This window comes from Vicugna pacos, chromosome 11, assembly GCF_048564905.1.
Source record: "Vicugna pacos chromosome 11, VicPac4, whole genome shotgun sequence".
Lineage (NCBI taxonomy): Eukaryota > Metazoa > Chordata > Mammalia > Artiodactyla > Camelidae > Vicugna > Vicugna pacos.
Window position 1 is genome coordinate 36,862,085 of NC_132997.1, and position 19,985 is coordinate 36,882,069.

Genomic DNA, 19,985 nt, shown 5'->3' on the forward strand with positions numbered 1-19,985 from the left:
CAGTACGCTGGGGCCATCTCAACCACCTCCTTTCGCCTTGTGCATGCGGCTAAAGCCAGGGACCCACCATCAGCAGTCACAGACTTGGGAGTGGTTTGCAGTCCTGAAACTGGGGGATCAAGAGCACTGCCATCACTCAGGGAAGCCCCGCTGGGAGCCGGGAGCCGCAGCCAGGCTCAGCTCTCGCCAGCCATCCTGCCAGCCCTTCCTGGGTCCCTCACTCAGCTGGACTGTGTTTCAAGAAATGTTTCCACAGCTGAGGCTAGTTAAGCAGTGGGCTGCTGCAACGGCCATGCTGCCTGCAGCCCCCGAACTGGAGTCTGGCTTCTCTCAGGGCGGAGAGCCCAAGTAGAGCCTGGATGTTTGAAACAAGCACACCTGTGGGAACGACTTCAGTTTTCACACCCTCCAGAACCCACGCCTCCCCATTGGCCGCCAGGGTCTGGGGATCCGTCCTCCGTTACAGGGACAGGCCGGGGCTACAGGCTCTTCTCCCCTGAGGAGCAAGCCAGAGAAACCCGGAAAGGGGATCAGACTGCTGGAGGGCCTGCCAACGTTCCCAGCCTCCTTCCAGGAAATCAACTTTCTTGGCAAAACTCCTTTTTAAAGAAATGCTTTATTGCTGCAGTTAGACACTCCCGTGTACAGACAGCACAAACCACCCCCAAAACAGAATTATTCAAGCAGTAATACTGAGAAACAGTGAACATACACGAAAGGATACAAAACTAGACATTCAGGTAACCAGAAATTTTCTAAGTTAAGAAAAACTTCAAGTGTGAAGTGCCTTTTAGAAACTACACCACACATGCCAGTGTAAATTTGGTCTTTATTAACAATCAATGTTCTATAAACATTGCATCTAAATAGGTGATGAGTCACACAATTTAATTACTTCCAGAACAAAGACAAACACTTTTATGTCCCTACCTTTCGGTCTTTGCTTGGGCTAGAGATGGAAGCTGCATATTTCACATCAGATCCAAAAGGGAAAGTATCTTCAAAGTGTATCTGCATTAAGCCAAACCCACAGCATCGTGGATCTTTACCTTGCCATGCCCAGTCCTCCTCCGGCTCTGCAGCGACCGCCAGGCAGCTGAAGCAGCTCCAGCCCATGCAGGCATGACCTCAGGCTCCAAAACCGGCCCAGTGCCTGGGGCCCGTATGTCTGTGGCCAGGCAGGGCACATCTGTAGGTTTGGGAACTGGACCCGTGAGATGGAAAAGAGTGACTGAGGCCAAAAAGGAAGAGACATTAGGGGGCCTGGAGTAGGAAGAGACATTTTACAGTTTTCAGGAAAATCTTAAAAATAAACTCAGGCACAAAAGATCTTGAGTGGAACTGCTATTTCGGGGAGAGCAGAGACCAAATCAGCGATGGCTGGTGACAGCAGAGGCTGCTTCCCTCTCCCCCTTGCCTGGTCTACAAATACCAGCCCTCCTGGCTCAGAGGCCTGCAAGCTCATCTCATTTCTATACGGTTCAGCAAAATGCCATCTTCGCACTAAAGCCAGGAGCAAAATGAGAAAATGCGGAATGACTAACCCCCCAAAAAGAACCTAGAGGGCAAGCTGACCTAGACTGAAGGAATGCCTGGCAGCTCCCACTAGGTGGCAGCACAGCACAACCCAGCCCGGGCTTGACACTTGGTCCCTGTAGGGGCAGAGGTTAGCACTGGAACCACGGGGTCAGAGGTGCTCATCAGAAACTGTGAGAAAAAAGAGGCAAGGGGGTAGCTGTGTGCCATCCCAGGAGAGAAAAGGAGGAGATGGGACAGACTGTCCACAGGCAGAGGCTTTTAGGAGCTCGGCTGGAGGTGAAGAGATGGTGTTAGGTGCTTCCTGAAAAGAAGTGAGAGGGCTTCACGGGAGAATGCGGTTGGGCGTAGAAGCAATGCGACAGTCACGGTGATAAAGGCACCTCTGCTTCAGGGGGCGCCAGCCACAACGAGGGGGAGGGCTGCCAGGGGCTATCCCCGCCTGAGCACACTTTCCTCTTTACAGAAGTCTCAGTGCTTTTCAAGTTCAGCATAAGGGGTTCCACCAGGGGGAAGAGGTCTCCCCTTGACCACTCCCCCACCGTTAGAGGGTGGCAGGGACAAGGGGCACAGGCAGGGCTGACCAGGGATTCAGCTCTCCTGAGTGGGCAGCCTGTAGCTGCTCGGTGTCCCCAGGCTGAGAAGGGGTGTAGGTAATTGCACTTCGGGGCACAGAGAGCACAGGCACGAACTGGACGTGGCCTGGGAGACAGAGGGCAGGCTGACCTACTTCCAAGGGTCGACTGTGGTTGGACCTGCCCAGCCAGAGTCAACCACGGGAGGACAAAGCCTGCTACGAGAGCCATGCCTCAGCGCCTAGAGAGTCTTTAGCCTCCTCCCAGCTTTCACAACAAATGATGGGGCCTCCACTCTGAAAGGCAAAGGAATCATCTTGTGTCTGCTTCATGTCCTAACAGGATGGATGAAACACCTAAAGCTCAGAGGACGGAGGGCAGGGCCCTCAGGCGTCTCACCCCAGGCATCTCACCCCAGGCATCTGCAGAGCTGCCGGGAGAGGAAGTACCCAGGCATAGTCACGTTACACTGTAAACCCGCTGGCTTATTTTCCTCCAGTTGACTCTTATTTGCCTGGCATGTTGGTTTTTAAAAACAGAATTTTAAGTTGACTTTTTAAAGGGACAAAGGCCATTTGATGGTAGTGATTTTGGTTTTATGAAAAATGGTCCAGCAGATAATCCCTGATGACAGAACAGACCGACAGCAAGGCCAAGGACCCCTAAAGGATCCTCTCTGTTCAGTCCAGTTAAGGCGACAAATGGGCAGGGGTGTGGCTGGGGGCAGGGACACAGTGGACCATGGCAGTTTGCTGCTCACTCCTGGCCTTCGCCCCAGAGCCAGCCAGTCTGCCTCTCTGCCCTGGGCAGTGAGCCAGAGTCTGCCGGGTGGGGGCTGAACGAGCGGCAGACACCCAGGAGTTCCCGCAGCGCGCGCGGCCCGGACTTACTCTCTCAGTGTGAAGCCAGCGCAAACTGGAGCGGTTTGTCTGTAAAGGAATAGTTTTTAAATATTCACTTTTGTTCTAATTACTCACTTCCTTTCCTTTCCTTTCGATCTCGTGAATCCTTCTTCAGGACAGACACAAAAGAAATGTTCAGGGTAGGCCTATGAAGTGAAGACTTGGGATAAGACAGGCTCGAAACCATAGGAATTATGCTCAAATTGACACTGAGCATCCAATCCATTAACTCCCATGAAATTATGAAAAAGCCCTCAGACCTGGCTGTCCTGCTTTGGAGTCACAAGTCCCTGTTATGGACACAGAGTGGATGTCACATTTCTTAGAATATATAAGGCAAAAAGGGCTTCAGATCTATTATAACATGAAGAGATAATCAGGTTCGTGAAGGGGATGTTTCTAAACGAGACATTCTTTTAAATGTCAATCCCACGGGACACACATATTACAAAATAAAGATTCTCTTTTTGTAAAGTGCTGTTTGCTTAGTGAATCGCTTGCCACCTCGCACAGAGCACCGCGGCCCAGGCTGCTCGGGAGAACTGGTGCCAGCGGCCTCCTGAGTGAGGGGAAGCCTCTCCTCAGGGCGGGGTGCAGGAGGCGCGCCGGGGCCCAGGCTCCGCCTGCGCCTGCTCTTCCCACACATTTGCCATCTTACTCTCTCATCCCACTCAAGACTACAGGCCAGAACCCGGCCAGCTGCCACCACGGTGTCACGGGTCTCCCGCCTTCCCTTCCCACAGACGTGCTGGCAGGGGCAGAAGCCCGTCGTGCACAGCCCACGTGAGGGCTTTCCAGGAGAGTCACTAAGGAGGATTTAGAAAAAGAGAAGCCATTAAAAATAGTGACCTGCCCAGTCTCTGCTATTAAAGGACATAAGAAAAGGTACACAATTGGCAGTAAACAATTTCCTTCAGCTGTTCATGGGTGTCCAGGAAAACTACACCCTCCACACAATCAGACGTGAACAATCTCTGCTCCAGTGTCTTCAGGTTCTGTGCAAGAAGAAGAGTTTGTGTCGGAATGACAGGTTCCACGTCCATCTTTATTCTCAAAGTTGGGCTCTGTTAGTGCAGATTTTTCAAAGATATTCTTTTTGCTTGTTTCTGGACAGTTCTGAACATAGATTACTCTGTTATAAGCCTTGAGTCTCTTCCATAATTGTACGTACACTTTGCACTGAACGTACATAAAAAGAAGTCCACCAGTAAAGCCGATGGCCACAACCACCAATTTAGTCCAAAAGGGCCACTCTAGGATTCCTGGAAGGAAAAAAGCCCATGAGCCTATGAGAAGATCTTATTTAAGATGTGAAGTAAATAAAACACAATTTCCGAACTTCCCGTAACCCAGAGATTCTTAACTCATCAGATCTTGCTTAGCTGGAGGAGTGGAAGAGAGTGAGTGTCCACTCCCTTTTACCCTGCTCTTCCGGGGGGGTTTGTAGAGATCCTCTCGCTCCATGACTTGATCTCCCCTGACTAGGTTTTAAGGACTATTACCACAGCACCAAGAAACATCCAAAGAGGATGCATGGTGCCTCATAATTGATGCCTCCCTCCAGCAGCCCAGACATTTGAGGTCTGACTTGAAAAGCAATCTAGATTAACACCCCAGTCTGAAAACCCAGTGTGGCAGCCAGGGCCTCTGCGCCGGGCGCACCTTTGCTCTGAGCGCATACCTGTTGCCTGCCCCTGCTTGATCTCCTCGGCGGTGCGGTCGATGAGCACGTACAAGGACCAGACCACACAGGTGATGGCGATGACATGGAATGTGACTGAGCACATGATCTTCCTGCGCTCGCTGGCTGTCATCTGTAACTTCTCCCACTGGAAACAGAACAGGTAGAGCGTGAGGCTCAGGCTCACGGACGTAAGCACTACGATGGGGTGAGGGCTTTGGTGATGAGTAAGACTGGCTTCTCTCCTCCCTCCCCCTTTCCCAAACTAGATGAATCTCCCCCAAACACCCAGAGTCGCTCTCTTTAAATCACTTGGCTTCAACCAGGTACCAGGCACTGGTATTCTGTCGACAGCCAACTTGCTATGCAATGAAAAGAAGCTGGGATCAAGATGAGCTATGAACCACCACCAGCAATCCCCTTGGCTGCAGAGTCTTGCAAGCAGACATTAAATGGCTTGATAAAGGAGGCTATGGCTCCAGGCCTGATGAAAACAGCATGTTGGCCCAAGACCCAGGTGGCACGTTTTAGGTTTCCCTGACTTTGACCGGCATGAGTGAGGGAAGAAGGGGGCTGATGGCACCACAACACACTAGCAGATGGGTCACACTACGTCGTGAAGGTGATGGCGGGAGGCGCTCACTCTTTGGTCCTCTGCTACTTTGGCAGCAACACCGTGAAATCGATGCTAAGAGTTCCTGGTACAAGCAGTCTGTGCCAGTCCCATCTCCTCTAGGAGCTCATTAATTTACTCCAAATAGCCAGATTTTCTTTTTCATTTACCGGTTTCCGAATCAGAAGAAAACACATAAAGGTAGAGAAAAAGAACAAGGGTAAACACTGCACATCCTCTGCCAGCCCCATTCACAGCCTCTGTCCAGCGGGTTCCATGCACGATAAGCTGACAGCAGAGCCCCGTGGATTAGCTGTGAACCATGAGTGCAAGAGACTCACTTGAGAGACCAGCAGAGTAGGTACCCAATCAATTATGGGGCAGAAGGTTTTTTAGTAGCTTGTGCCTGCCTTCTCGAACGACCAGACTGCTTTCTGCTGTGTTTTTGTAATTATCTTCATTGGGCTTCCCTCCTAAAATGCTCCCCTGATCTTCTAAGACACACTCAGCTCAAGCCTTTCACACTCCCCTGAAATGCTCGCCCTTCCTTTTTGGTGGGTGCTTTTCTCCAGAGACAATCTGACCTCTCTAAGCTCCTTCACCCCACCCTCCCAAATCCTAACGATCCCTGAAGAACTGCTCCAACACCCCAACATTCTGCAATGCTACCACCACGCTGCTTCCCCGGCACTCCAACCCGCCATGAATACTCCCTCCTCTGAACATCTGATACGGCCACAGAAATTAGCATTTAACTGGCACTGCCAAGTGCTGTTACCTGATTCTGTGATGCCCCTTGTGATTTACGTATTACAGTTTTGAGAGAAGAACATGTCTTTTACTCTTTCAAACAAAATCTCTCCATAAGCTGAGCACACAGACGCACTAAGCAGCCAATGTCCGCCCAGGAGGGAGTGCCGGACGAGGGTCCTCTCAGAGGAAGCAAGGACACGAGGCCTGACAAGAGTTGTGTTTCACAGAACACCTGTGGTTCCTTCCTTTCTGCCTCCGCCCTCCCATCTAGCAAATACTTATTACAGCAATATAGAATTAAATTTACTACGTTATGCTGGGGAGAAAGGAGACTAAGCTCCGCTGTACGGTCCTAATGAGAGGCAAAGTGTGAACAGTTCATACGTATCAAGTTAAAAGTGACAACGATGTCACAGGACAGTCTGTGGTCAGGGGCCAAATGACGGACACAGACAGACAAGCAAGCAGTCTTAGTTTTAAGGAGAAAGAAAACAGTCTGAAGGAATGGTCAGAAAGAGCTTCTTCCTGAGAGGAGGGACCTGGAGATCGCTACCAGCAACGTGAATGTCCACACCAGCTCCTGCTTAAACAAACGGACACCAGCCGACTGGGGCTCCACCCAGCCCAAGGCGCCCAGCCCCAGGCACGCCTCTCCGCGGGGGTCCTCACACATACTTTCCTCAGCGGCTTCAGCTTGGTCTCCATGATGAACTCGTACTTGCACAGCTCACAGCAGCGCGTGTCCGAGCTCTTGATCCACTGCTGCAGGCAGGCCTGGTGCACAAAGTGGAGGCTCCCCGTGCAGTGGCATGGCGTGATCAAAGGGCTCTCGTCATCCCCTTCACAGTGACAGATCCTACGGTAGAAGGACAGCTGGTCATTCCCAGGGGTGCCGGACCACGGGGAGAACGACGCTCCAGTGGAAGGTCGATCCCCCCCGAGGAAAACTTTCAGAAACAAACATCACAAAATGACTAAGAACACAGAAACATACAAACACAAATGAAAACAATTACTACAAACTAAACATTTCTAGCTTACCGTACCAACACGGAAAGTCTGCATGGCATTTGGCTTCAGAGAGGAAAAACTGATACAAGGAATGACAAAGCAGTCATTTTTGGTAAGACTTAAGAACTTCACTAAAAGACGAATTTAAGGCAACACGGAAGCATGTTTCAGAACTTATGACGTTAAAATAATTAGAGGTAAAACTGTGTAAAACAAAACCAGCACTCTACCTTTCAAAAATATCAGGGACTTGAAAAGCTGATGAAATTTGCTTGATGGTTCCAATCATTGAGCTCACCTTCACACACTACAACTACAGATTTCTGTCCTTTCTCAGAGAGTGAACAGAGAAACCACAGAACCTCTCCTGGATCTGAAAATCCATTGTAAGGTGCTGCAATTTCATTTCTTTTTCTTTTTTCAGGACCACTCATAGCAAAAAGTGAGAATTTTAAATCATTCATTATCCCTAAGGGTGCATGCAACAGGATGCAGCTACTAAGGAACTGAACAGACTTTTGAGAAACAGAAAGGTCTTTCCAGTAGCTGGAGAGCGGGAAGGGACACCTGGCCTGAAAGGAGCTGGGCTCTGGCCCAGGCCAGCCGGCCAGCTGTTTGCTTCTGGGAGAGGGGTTTCTGATCCAACTGTTAAAAGAAATGGTAACAGCTGGCCCTGACGGGGATGGAGGCTCGAGGGAAGGTTAGAATGGGGAAGGCATAAGCGTGGTGACAAAAGTGAATTCTGAAAGATTTTGGAGGCCTGACAAGGACGCTCCACCCGGGAAGAGGGAGGTGGGAAGTAGAGTTAGGACCTGGGTAGAGGTGGCTGCATCCAAGTTTAAAAAAAATAAAAATAAAAAAGGAAGGAAGGAGCTGAAGAACAGCCCTTTCGCAGGCACATCGTGCTGCAGATGGAGCAAGGGGTAAAAATGCGGCTGGGAGGGGCAGCCAGTGCTTACTATCTAGACCATCAAGCTGGAGGACTGGAGAAACTATTTTCTTCCAATTTCTTTATGCAAAGGCTACTTATTTTAAGTTGAGAAGAGACAGCTTGGCCTTTAATATGTGTAGCTTCTTCCTCTTTTATCATCTGTGAAACTATCTTGGGGCCCAGGTCATAAAAATTGGTTTTCCCAATGATATCGATACTCTATTCTTTCGGAGAAAACTATTAATCCATAATTGCCTACAGCTGCCTATTCATTTTCCTGAAACTTCACATATTAAAGCAAGATGAGGCCATGGAGGTGTAGGGAGCAGAGATGGCCAGAACAGTGGTTCTCGGCAAACCAACCTGCAGGCATCCGCTGACGCGGACACGGGAGAAGTGGGGGGACATTTTTCAGAGAGGGGGGAAGGACAATCCAGGTCGCTGTCCTTCTCCACTGAGCAGAGGGGCGCCCGCAGGACCCTGCTCTTCAGTTTTGGGGAGGCGCTGTCCTCAAAGACGTCGTCATCCCCCATGTCGTCGGAGCAGAAGCCGGCGCTCCCCGCCAGCCCGCTGGAGGACTTGGCGGCGTGCCGGGCAGCGGCGCGGCTCTCCAGCTCGTGGAACCGCTGCAGGCTGCCGGCGCTCGAGCCGTGCGCCAGCGAGAACAGGCACCGGAGCAGTCGCCGGCTTCTGGACATGGCCTCGCCATCCGCCTTCTCCTCCACAAGCGGGACGTTTATGTCCCCCTTGCCAGCTCCCACCTCTGAGGCCGCAGAACGACTGGCCGAAAGGGATGAGACGCAAGAATATTTGGAACTGCCCAGAGGTTTGCAATTCAGTGTTCTTCTTTCTTGATGGTGGAACCTGTTAATTCTGACACAGGGGTCCTGGGGGCGCATCAGTTTCCCTTCAGAGCATGTTCTCTCCACATAGTCAGAACTTCCCCAAATGTCCTGGGCCTTCTCACCCATATCATTTAGGGATTTTGAGAACTTTAGTGTTCTTCTGGCTTTGGTATTCTTAGCAGGCTTTGAGGCCTGGACCCAATCTGAGCCATAGGAATTCCTCTTTGACGCCTGTACTGTGTCTTGACAGATAACTGTCACAGTGAGCCCTTGGGTCAGAGGACTCTGGCACGGAGGAGCTTTCAAGACAACAGCAGACTGCACGGGACTGTGGTGACAACACTCAGAAAACACTGCACTGGAACTGCATGCAGAGAACAGTGGAATAAAAGCACAGAGAGTAAAAACAGTTTTAAAAGAGAATAGACATCAAAGTGAAGAAGTGAGACTCGTGTGGTAACTTGTTGAGCAAACAGCACATAAGACTGGGTCGACTGTTTAGAGCAGAGGCATATGGAGAACCAAGAACCTACAGACATGAAGGCTTATTTCTGGGATGCACACAAGCTGTTGTAGTGTCTGAAGCAGAGCGTTACCTGCAGATGTCCTGATTGGAGGGTGTGACAGAAGTGCGAGAGAAGGCGGACACTGGAGCAGACGCCACCGAGGAACCCCCAGCCTGCAACAACACACCTCCAGTCAGTTTTCAGGAAGAGCCAGGGACCGCAAACACCACCTCTTCCTAAACTGCAAGGAGTCTGCCTTTTCCCACTGCTCAGTGAATAGCACGTATTAGGTCCCTAAGAGCTGAGGTAGGAACAAATCAAGGAGCACTCCTCTTTTCTCAGGTGAAGGTAAAAGTGTAGCCAAGAAATATCTGAGATTCTGGAGCAGCACAGACAACCTCCTGTAGACTTAGTGGTCATTTATTTTCTAAGCATCTGAACTTAATTAGCTCACACGTAAGTCAAGACACCAAGCAGCAGAAGGTATACGGAAATGCAGAAGAAACACAAGGCACCATCCCCCTCGGCACTGTTTCCCCGACCTGGTACTCTTTGACCTGGTACCTGGGAGAGCCCTGGGCAAAGCTGGCAGAATGTGAGAGCCCCTCCTCCCTCGCCACCTGGCGGCTGGTCCACGAGAGCTCACTGCCCTGTAGGAGCTCTCTGTACAAAACTGAGGCCACCTGAGCACAGGGCCACCCATCCACAACTCAACCCGGCCAGCGAGAACAGGCACCGGAGCACAGAGGGCTGAGCACAGAATGGCCCAAGAGTTCTCATCTTGGGACTGTGCATTAAGAAAATAATAAAAAAATGTGTGAATTCAAAAGGAAGTATAGCAAGAGGTCATGAGACAGAGCAGGCGCTCTGAGGGATCGTGAATAAATCAAAATTAGAGGAAAGATCGGGGCGGGGAGGAAGTCCCACAGTGGGAAGAGAAGTAGGAGAGAAATAGGAACATGGAGTGCAGCTCAGTGAGGATGCAAAACTCGGCTCCAGCCTCTGTGGGGCCCTCACTGGGCATTGTCCAAACTGAGTCCTGAGTTTTCACGGCCCTCACAGCAACACGTGTGTTCTTCCCTCCTTAGGACGCTTAGCCTGAGTATCTGTTCCATGTGACCTGCCATGGCCACGTGAAGACAGTACTGTGAGTCTGTTATCAACAGCAAGCCAACATCACCTCCCCACCCTGTCCAGGCCCACTCAAGTGGCCCTCAGCCCTGCCCTTGATTCTGGAGAGCCCCACTCTGGTCACCATCCCCCGGCTGAGGCCTAGCCCTGACGCTTGCTAAGTGCCACCCCCAGGGGCGTACCCTCATTCTGGCACTGCAGCCGTGGGACCTCTGCCTTGCATCAGCAGCCAGGGCAACTCCCCCAACACCCCTCTCCAGCAAACGCACCAGCCTGGGAAGAGCCAGACAGAACTGGCCCTCTGACTGAGGTGTTCACAACATACGGCTGAAACATCATTTTAAATCCAACTCAACCTAAAGAAGCTTGACCCAAGAAGTGACATGTTATCATGCCACATGGAATGCTCAGGTTATGCAACATTACTCAATGGGCACATCTTCTGAGTCACCAAAGAATCCACATTTATTTTCTAAGTGAATGTGCATGTGAACACTAGGTACATTTCCTGTAAAAGCACTGCTGGTCAAAGTTCTTAAGAATCTAAAGTTTATTTGGAGACACAAAAATGACATCCCCCAAATAACCCTGCACTACTTGGTCACGATTCTAAAACAAAACTGTGTGTGTGTGGGGGGGTAGTTCTCTACATTATGCTGTGACATTCCCACTGCACAAGGCCCTCCCCTCTGCTTTCTCCTGTGCCTTCCTCCCGGGCTGTCCTCACAGGCTCCACTCGTCCAGAAAACACGGCTCTTCTGTCTGTTCTCCCGAGATAAGCACACAGGGCCTTCCCTATTGTCACTGCAGGGAAGCCAAGGAGGAGAGCCACATTAATGTCCCCAGCTCCTACTATCTGCCTGGTCTCCAATATTCAGTCCTAACCCCACTCTGAGAAGGAAGCCTCCTTGAACGTCTTGCTCCCTTCTTTAACTTGTGAGGGTGACCAGCTCTGTTCGGCATCGGTAGGCAAGGCCAGCAAAGTGTCATGAAGGCCGCAGGCTGGTCATGGTGTCCTGCGGAGAAGTAGGAGTTGTCACCAACTTTCTCCTGTCACCAACAGGAATGTCTGGCTAGATTCACGCCCTTCTCTTCTTGCTGCTATGAGGTCAGCTCTCCTTCCTCTATGTTGCTGGGTCAAGTTTAGCTGCTCAGACTAAGGGACAGAAGGAAGTCCCCTCCCCACATGAGGAACGGAGACAGCTCACCCAGAAGACGGGGGCAATACCTCCTTATCTCCCTCCCTGTTATCTTCAAAGGACAGGAGCCTCTTGAAACCATGCATATTTATTTTCCTGTATTCTGAAGGGAAGGCAAACCCTGTGAAAGGAAAGTGGGGTCTTATCTGGAGAGTGAGGCCCTCCCAGAGTCAGTGTCCTGGGAGGAGGCAGGTCTCAGACAGGACACTGAAATCAAGATAAAATGGCTTCGCAGTCTTGTTCTGAACTTCAACTAATTCACGTGAAAGGAGGTAGAAGTCCCGGCTAACGATCACAGAATCATATGCCCACGATGGGGGCAAGGCTCAGTAGGACAAGGGAAGAGCCTCAGAGCAGAATGAAACCTGCATCAGGAGGCAGCCAGACTCTCCACACACTTGACAGGGCCTGTGATCCCTTCCCCGTGAGGTTTCCGTCTCAGGTGTGTTCAGGAACTCATGCACGTGTCTGTGCTTGCAGCAGACCGGCGGGCCCGCGTGACGGGGGAAGCCCCAAGGCCCTGCTCTCTGTTTATCTGGGAAACAGGAAGAGTCCCAGCATCCTCTGTCTACGTTCCCACCCTCATTTCATCATCTCCAATCCCACCAAAAACATCATGAGACATTCTCAGCAGGTAACATCCAAGCCTCGACAAGCCTCCCAAAGCAGAGAACAAGTCTCCCTTCTTACGAGATCATGAAGTTTCAAGGAAATTTTAAAAATCTATTTATGTTGTTTTATATAAATACAAACCAAAAAAATACCTTATCCTGGTTCCTTCTCCATAAGAGGGAGAAAACGGGCAAGATTCATGGGGCCACCACAGCCCCATAGAGGCTCCCTGGCACCAGCTGAACAGGTGCACCACTGATGTTCAGGACCAGCCCACATGCAGAATGATCACCAAAGCACAGGGTCAGCAATTTTAAAGAGCTTAACTTATTGCTGGTATCAGGCTGAGTGAAATCTATCAACCTACCAATGAGAATTTAAAAGACTGGCCTGATCAATGACAATGATGACAAAATGAAGCCAAGACCTTCAGACACAGCTCCAGGTCCAGCCAGGGAAGTCAAGGGAAGTCAAGGGGCTGGCAGTCCCCTCTCAGGCTCGGAGCCCTGGCAGCTCCCCAGCTCTTCCTGAGAGCAGCGGCAGGGTGACGTGTGGTAGGCGATGGGCAGCACCAGCTCAGGGGAAAAGGAGGCTCTGCCCCCACACAACTCCGGAGAACACTCTCTCCCCTGCCCAGGGGTCAGACTGCACCAGATTCAACAGTTGCTCATAAAAGGTGTAAATGTTCATAAAGAGAAAATTCAAATGCGTGGAGAAAACTTAAGCACTTTGTTCCTGAAGTTCTTTGTTGGTTCTCACACAAGAGACATTCCGGTCATGAAAGGAATGTAAAGCAATCTCACCACAAAAAAATTTTTGTAAAAATCCCCTCTTCTTAAGATGCTGTAATCAATTATGCCAAACAAACCTCTGGATTCTCTCTAGGCCTACATCCCAGTTGCTTTTATTTCTCAGGAATGACAAATTTGTTTCACTGTACTCACTTGCTTTGCTAGCAGACTCATTGTTTTAAATTGATTTTATCAAGGCTGCCAAAAACATGTAAGGAATAGAAAACTTTCCATATATCCCTGTAGAAGTTGGCACGCCCCCTTTCTCTGCTTTCTTTTAAGAGGACTTACTGCCATTGGAAGGGCCCTCACAAGAGACTCAGCAAGTCAGGTTCTCAGAGCCCGGTAGGAACTTACCAATTTCACACTGGAGGGCACTTCCTGCCTGCAGGACCCCAGCTGTAACTTCCCCAACCCCAACCTTCCTCTGCTTGCTGTTTGCTTCATTTCCTTCCCTTGCTCCTTCCACTGAATTACTTCTCAACCTCCCTCTCGGCCACTTCCTCTTCCTCTACTGCAAAACCCCACTGGGCCTTCTTTTCATTCACCGGCAAAGCTACTTTTAAAACATTTTGCTCCCTGACAAAAGTGAATTTGCCCATCTGATTTTCATCAGCAGGTGTAGAGCCACAAGAAATGGTCTGGTTGGGTCTGACTGCTTTTAAGCCAGGAGGAACTTGAGGAAGGACTGGATAAGAAGGGCAAGATGCAAAGAGGGCTCATGTTTACAAATGCCCTCAAATTACCGTGTATCAAATCAATGACTTAATCAAACATGGACAAGGTGGTACAGATAGATGGATGGCTCTTGAAACATGAGATGTTTCTCTCTCACAATGAGAAATACTACCGTCAACAACAGATAAACAGTTTAAAAAAAATCAAATACCCATATTGGCAAAAGTGTGGGGTAACAGGCATGCTTACATACGCCAGTGGGGAAGCAACCTGGTAAAACTCCCTCCTAGGATGGCAATTCGGCAATTTCTTTCAGAATTACAAATGAACATACACTTTGGCCCAGCAAGTCTTCTTTTAGGAATTCATCCTCATACATACACACGAAGAGGTTTATCCAAAATCATCTGTGGGAGCAAAGGGCTGGCATGACCTCAATGCCCACGGGCTTAAAGCTGATTCAGTCAATACAGTATGACAGAAAGGAACGTGGGCAGTCATTAGGAGGAGGGAAAGCTTGTGGACAGTAATGGGTATTCAGAGGGAGCAGGCGGGGGAGAGCCGCACCATGCACACTGGCGCATGCAGACTGTCAGTGGCTCCCCATAGTGGTTTCCTGAAACACAGGAGGAGAGCAGGCAGGAGGAGGGACACCGACTTTTCATGACACGTCCCCAACCTTACACCACTTTTTACCATGAACAAGTATTTCCTAAACACAAATTCATTTTTGAAAATAACATGTGACTGGAAGTTTAAGAAGTAAAAAAAAAACTGCATGACCAACTGTGATGATTTTCCAACTCTGGGAAAACTGGTAAAGAAACTGATTTTAATGGATCATGACCTACAGTTTAAAACATGAAATAAAATAGAAGATGTCAGAGTGTATCTGACATGATGATTAGGTCTTTGGGGGGAATTTTTTCTTTCAGTTGTGTGTATCAACGTAATGAGTTTTGATGTAAAAACTGTTTCTTACAAAACATCATGGTCACCATAAACTGAAAATCATTGCATTACTGTATTTCTAACCAAAAAAAAAAAAACCCAGCTCAAAATATCGAAATAAATAAAAGAAGAAGATGGCTAAATCAAGAAAGCATGTTACACTGTCAGCACAGGGATTTCAGAGGTGAAGGGCTCTGACAGCTCCCAAGAGAGGTCTTTCCTCTACACAGACAGCATTTGCCACCCATATTAGATTTCTACTGCCAGGTAACAAATTACCACAAACTTAGTGGCTCAGAACTACACACATGTATCATCTGACGCACAGCGTGATGGGACCCTGTGCTCAGGGTCTCCCTTCTTTGTGCAGCTCTGGGGAAAAACACACTTCCATGTTCACTCAGGCTGTTGGCAGGAGGCAGCTCCTAGCAGCTTTAGGACTGAGTCCCCATTTCCTTGCTGGTTGGCAGCCTGGCACTCCTGCACTCCCCATCCATGCCTCCTGTCTTCAAGCCCACTCTCACTTCCAATCTCTCCCACCTGCCAAAGCTCTCTACTTTTAAGAGCTCACGTGACTCCATCACACAATGATCCCGGCAGCAATACCTCATCATAGTCACAGGTTCTGGGCATCAGGATGGGACATTTTGGGGGGCCACTTTAGAAATTCTGCTTACCAGGCCACCTTACCTTTATTTCCTGCTTAGGAGGTTACTAAACGCTACTGCCCTCCTACTCCCAAACCAAGAGATTCCAAGAGATAGTGATCGGCGCCTTACTGCCAGCTCAGCAGGCCTGACCTCATGTAATAAAGCCCACCAGTTGCCCTCGGCATTTAGACTCTGCAGTGTACAGATTGAGGCTGCATTTCAGCAGACTTTCTGCTTAGCACAGAAGTTCCTCTGTGAAAACAAATGCTTCGTTATAAGGCATTCTGATTTCTAAAAATAAATACCCAGTTGTATTCAACCTCAAAGATGATCCACAATTAAAGGAGAGGCCAGTTCTGTAGCTGCTCTGAATGATTCATGTTGACTCTTGATGAAGGGCTGTGCCAAGAACCAACCTTCACAACAGTGATTAATTAAAACTGACCATTAAAAAGTAAATATAGAATATATACAATATAGAATTCATGGAGGAGAGCAAACAATAAAAACTACTGAATTCTAAAATGATTTCCATTATAAATGATTCTCAGCATTGCCTACTGAGTAGTGCTAACACTGAATTCTTTTCTTTGGTGGCCTTTTCGAGAGAGCTGGAATTACATGAATAATAACGTCTCCCCAGCATAACGAGGGGCATGTATCATAGCACTGCCAGAGGGAAGGAAACAGCTGAAGGGATTTCTCAGGGCTCATCTTCCAAAGCAGATCTTGAAGCTCCTGTTGGGGATCTTGCAAATATAACTTGTTTTCCATAAATTACATTGAAAGCAATGATTTCTGAGCAAAGATGGCTTCACATTCCCAGAAACTATAAGTGTAAGTATAAAAAGACCCCAAATCACCAGAAATAACATGGTAAAAGGGCTGGGTTTCTGAGTTATTTACCACCCAAAAGGATCCTTATTACAGGCCTCCTTTAAATACTTAACTTTACAAATATAATCGAAATATCTTTTTATTTCCAATAGTTCCCCTTTGAGAAAATTCTGAGGTGGTAGCAAAAGCACTGGCTTTTGACTCCAAAGTCCTCAGTCTTTGTGTGTTCTGGGGCCACTCCACTAAGCACACCACCTTCCGAGAGCATACTTCTGGCAACAGGAATTTAATCATTTAAAAATCAGGTCAATAATCCACAGGGCTGCTGCAAAGACCAAATAAAAGCAGGGATACAAAAATGCGACATACACCATTCTAGGAACACCTCCACCACCAAGAAGGCTTCCAGATGGACGACTGCTGCTTGGTGATCTGGAAAACCGCAGGCGTCTCTGGGATGAAATGCCCCCATCCCAAAAGAGGTTCCCAATGGGCACTCACTTGGGACGAAAGGAGTTTCTGCCCAGGCTACTCACGTGGTGAGTGAACCTACAGCCTGGGAGAATGCTACTGACAGGAACATGGGAGATAAGAAAGATGACTCCAAACTAATGCTAAGGTTCCTCCTCTAAAGCCAAATGAGTTAGGTGACAAATGATGTCCGTAATCTCTTTAAGCACGTGCACCCCCTCAACAATCTAAAAGATCTGCTTGAAACCCCCTATGTAACCCCAATGCGCCAAGCCCGGCCTCCCTCTGCTCTGCCACACTGCACTGGTCACCCAGCATTCAGACTCCCCTGCTCCCCCAGCAATGCTCCCATACCCACCCAGCACCACGGGCCCCTCCTCAGCTTTCTCCTCGAAAAGGGCTACCACCCCTATTATTGACTGTCCTTGCACCCTGTTCACTTCTTCCCGGGCACCTGTCAGGTTTATAAGGAGATGTTACTGGCACAGTATGTTCACCTGGAAGCCGCTGCCGTTTAGCCCAGCATAGTGCCTGGCACACAAGGGGTGTTCAGTGAACACTTGTTGAATGAATAAAACTAGTACACTCTGGAGTAACTGTGTCTCTATTAGTACATCTAAAACAGAGGTTCTCAAACTTGGCCTTAGGACCCCTTTACACTCTAAAAAAACTTGAGGCCCCCAAAGAGCTTGTGTTTACATGGGTTACATCAACCACATGTTAGAAAAATTTTAAAACACAGGCCACCAGCACACATCCCATTCGTGTTAGAGGGAAGATGCCATCCTGGATGCCACTCAGCCTCTGGAAAGTCCACTCTACACTTGTGAGAGAAGGAGAGAAACAAAGACAAATAATGTCATGGTATTATCATGAAACCAGTTTTAACCTTACCCCTCTTCCCACCAAGAGACCCAGAACCAAACTTTGGAAACTACTAGGCTGAAGTTTTAGCCAAAAACTACACTGTAACCAGTCAGAAGAAAAAAAAAATATATGAAAATATGGTCAAACTTTGCAAAAGAGGAGCCAAATGGCAAAACACTGACCATGGAGCTCTATCAGGATGTACACTGGGGCTACGCGGTGTTCACGACGTGCGTGAAGCAGGCTGTCACCACTTGATACCATTCGACTCCTCCAATTCATTCGCCTTGTTTCCGCTGCATGAAAATAAGTTCCTTGTCTCTGGGATAGTTGTTTTGTTCAGTATAAATTAAGAAAGGCCCATTTGCTTTATCCTCTACACCTAAGTCTGAGTAACTAAGTCTGCCACTGGTCAACTTTGTATTCAGAAGCAGAGAGAAGCAAACCCTGGTCTTGACAATCACACCAAGGTGTGTGGCCAGGAAGCCTCCAACCTAAGGCTGCATTTACATCGGACATTCTGCTGTATCTCATTCCTTCTAATGGCAACTTTACCAGAAAATGTTCAAGAGATCTAGGGGAGTCAATGCTCAAATTCATTGGGATTTGCTTGCCAAACAACAGAACAGCAGTAATTTTAAGTGCTCGTTAAATACATCCAATCTGGCTTCTACTGAGGACTATTTGATTAAGCAGAGGCATATGATGCTCATGCTATCTGAATAAAATTATGCAGAGCTGTAAAATATTCTGCCAAGTACCAAACCAGCCTTCAGCGGTTGCTGGAGCCTAGTGCGCTGACCTGGCTGCTGGGAGGAGGACACCCATGCTCCAGGCTTTGTGATGATGTCTAGCTTGCCACTGGCTTCTCCCTGGGGTAAGTGTGCCAATCATGAACTTGCTCAAGAAGTTGTGTCACCTGGACCAAATCTAACTCCCAGGGTTGAAATGAGAATGCTTTCCTCAGGGTACACTAACACCATGTCTGTGTGCTGCCCCTTCCTGCACAGAAGTCTCCCCTGAGAGGCATCAGCAGAGGCTCTAGAGAGCCCAGCCCCTACAGTGAGCCAGGCCTATGCCAATTCCCTGTATCTAAAAAAAATCCCAGCTGGACAGAGTGAGGTCAAGCCTTCTCAGGGAATTTCAATCTTCCTCTAATGGGTTTTAAGTCAGAGTACACTGGTTCTTGCTGGAATGGCCCCAGCTAACACAGCCCAGCATTTACAGGCACCCTGCACTTGGGTGGCCATGACAGCCATCACTCCCAGTGACTAAGGTTGCAAACATCTGCCTTTCATCTCTACCTCAAGTACTGGATTTTCCAGCTTTTCACTACAGTTTAATCTCATCTGGGCCAGCTCCTTTTCACCTTTTATGCCCTGCTTTAAGTGCTCCCTCCTCACCCACAGCTTCTCTGAGCAGCCCTTCTAACTTTGGTCCCTCATAGTTCTGGACCTTAGCCCTTGTCTTCTACCTTCATAATAACGCTGTCTGCAGGGAGTTTGCGGAGGTCTGCTTACTTCTCTAGCACACAGTTAAGCGCTGGACACAATACTCATGAACACTGCACTGGGCCTCCTTTTATCTGTTACAGTTGAGAATACTTCATGCTGAGTGACGAGACAGCCTGCGGGCGGGGGACAGTGGTGGACCACTACTACCAGCAAGTCACATCACCTCACCCCGACACAGCGGGCCTTCCACAAGCAGCCTCCGTGATCACTTGAGTCCACTCTAAGGCCGGGTCAGTACCTCACTGCACACCCGCTACCAGCCCATGCTCCAAGTCGGGGAGTGATGGCCACCTGACAGCCAGAGGCTGCCCATCACTCCTACAGCAGAGACTCCGCCTCCACCCCGTCCCTTCTCTCTACCACACAGACCGCTCCCAGACCCCTTTGTCTGTCAGAGCTCTAGTTCACAAGAGGCAGAATCAGGACCAGTGATGGGCAACAGAAAGAGTCTGGGCGAACATTTTTTAATAGTTTTTTAACAGGCACACGATGCAGACTGCAGGTGACTAACGTACGCACAAACTAGCCTGAAACCCAGCTGGAGGCTGCGTTGGCAGGAAAAGCCTCTTGACAGAGATAACAGAGATTTCATGCTGCATAAACATGTCCACGGTCTGACCTTTCTTTATATCTTCTAGCTCAAGGGTATGAAGCACCTGCTCAAGGTATGTTTGCTACACTGAAGATAGAGCTTTACACGTCATAGCCTAAAAGGGCCTCAAACAACAGGTTTTATAAATACCACGATAAAGAACTGCGTTCTTAAAAACAAAGTTATCTTTTGCAGCAGTCCTGCCCTCTCACCTTCAGCCCTGTTGTAACTGGTTCATGCCTAACATACTTCCAGAGGCTTACATTTTGCAATGAAATTTCATGGTGATGGGATCTCTGGAAGTTAGTTATGTGAGCAAACAGGACTCCTGACCCCTGA

The 19,985-nt window shown here is 48.9% G+C and overlaps 1 protein-coding gene across 11 annotated transcripts in view; it reads right to left on the bottom strand.

Moving 5' to 3' along the window:
• Positions 1-597: 597 nt before the first annotated feature.
• MARCHF8 (membrane associated ring-CH-type finger 8) overlaps positions 598-19,985 on the bottom strand; it is a 136,846-nt gene continuing 117,458 nt past the window's right edge. For 10 of the 11 annotated variants that reach the window (XM_072971136.1, XM_031682391.2, XM_006216077.4 and 7 more), the window contains 5 exons: positions 9,444-9,526; positions 8,366-9,211; positions 6,736-6,916; positions 4,695-4,842; positions 598-4,275 (listed from right to left, as the gene is read on the bottom strand). In XM_072971136.1, coding sequence (XP_072827237.1) covers positions 3,971-4,275; positions 4,695-4,842; positions 6,736-6,916; positions 8,366-9,211; positions 9,444-9,526 — 1,563 coding nt within the window. In that variant the 3' untranslated portion in view covers positions 598-3,970. The remainder of the gene's footprint in view (positions 4,276-4,694; positions 4,843-6,735; positions 6,917-8,365; positions 9,212-9,443; positions 9,527-19,985) is intronic. The other variant, XM_031682393.2, reaches the window with a different exon arrangement.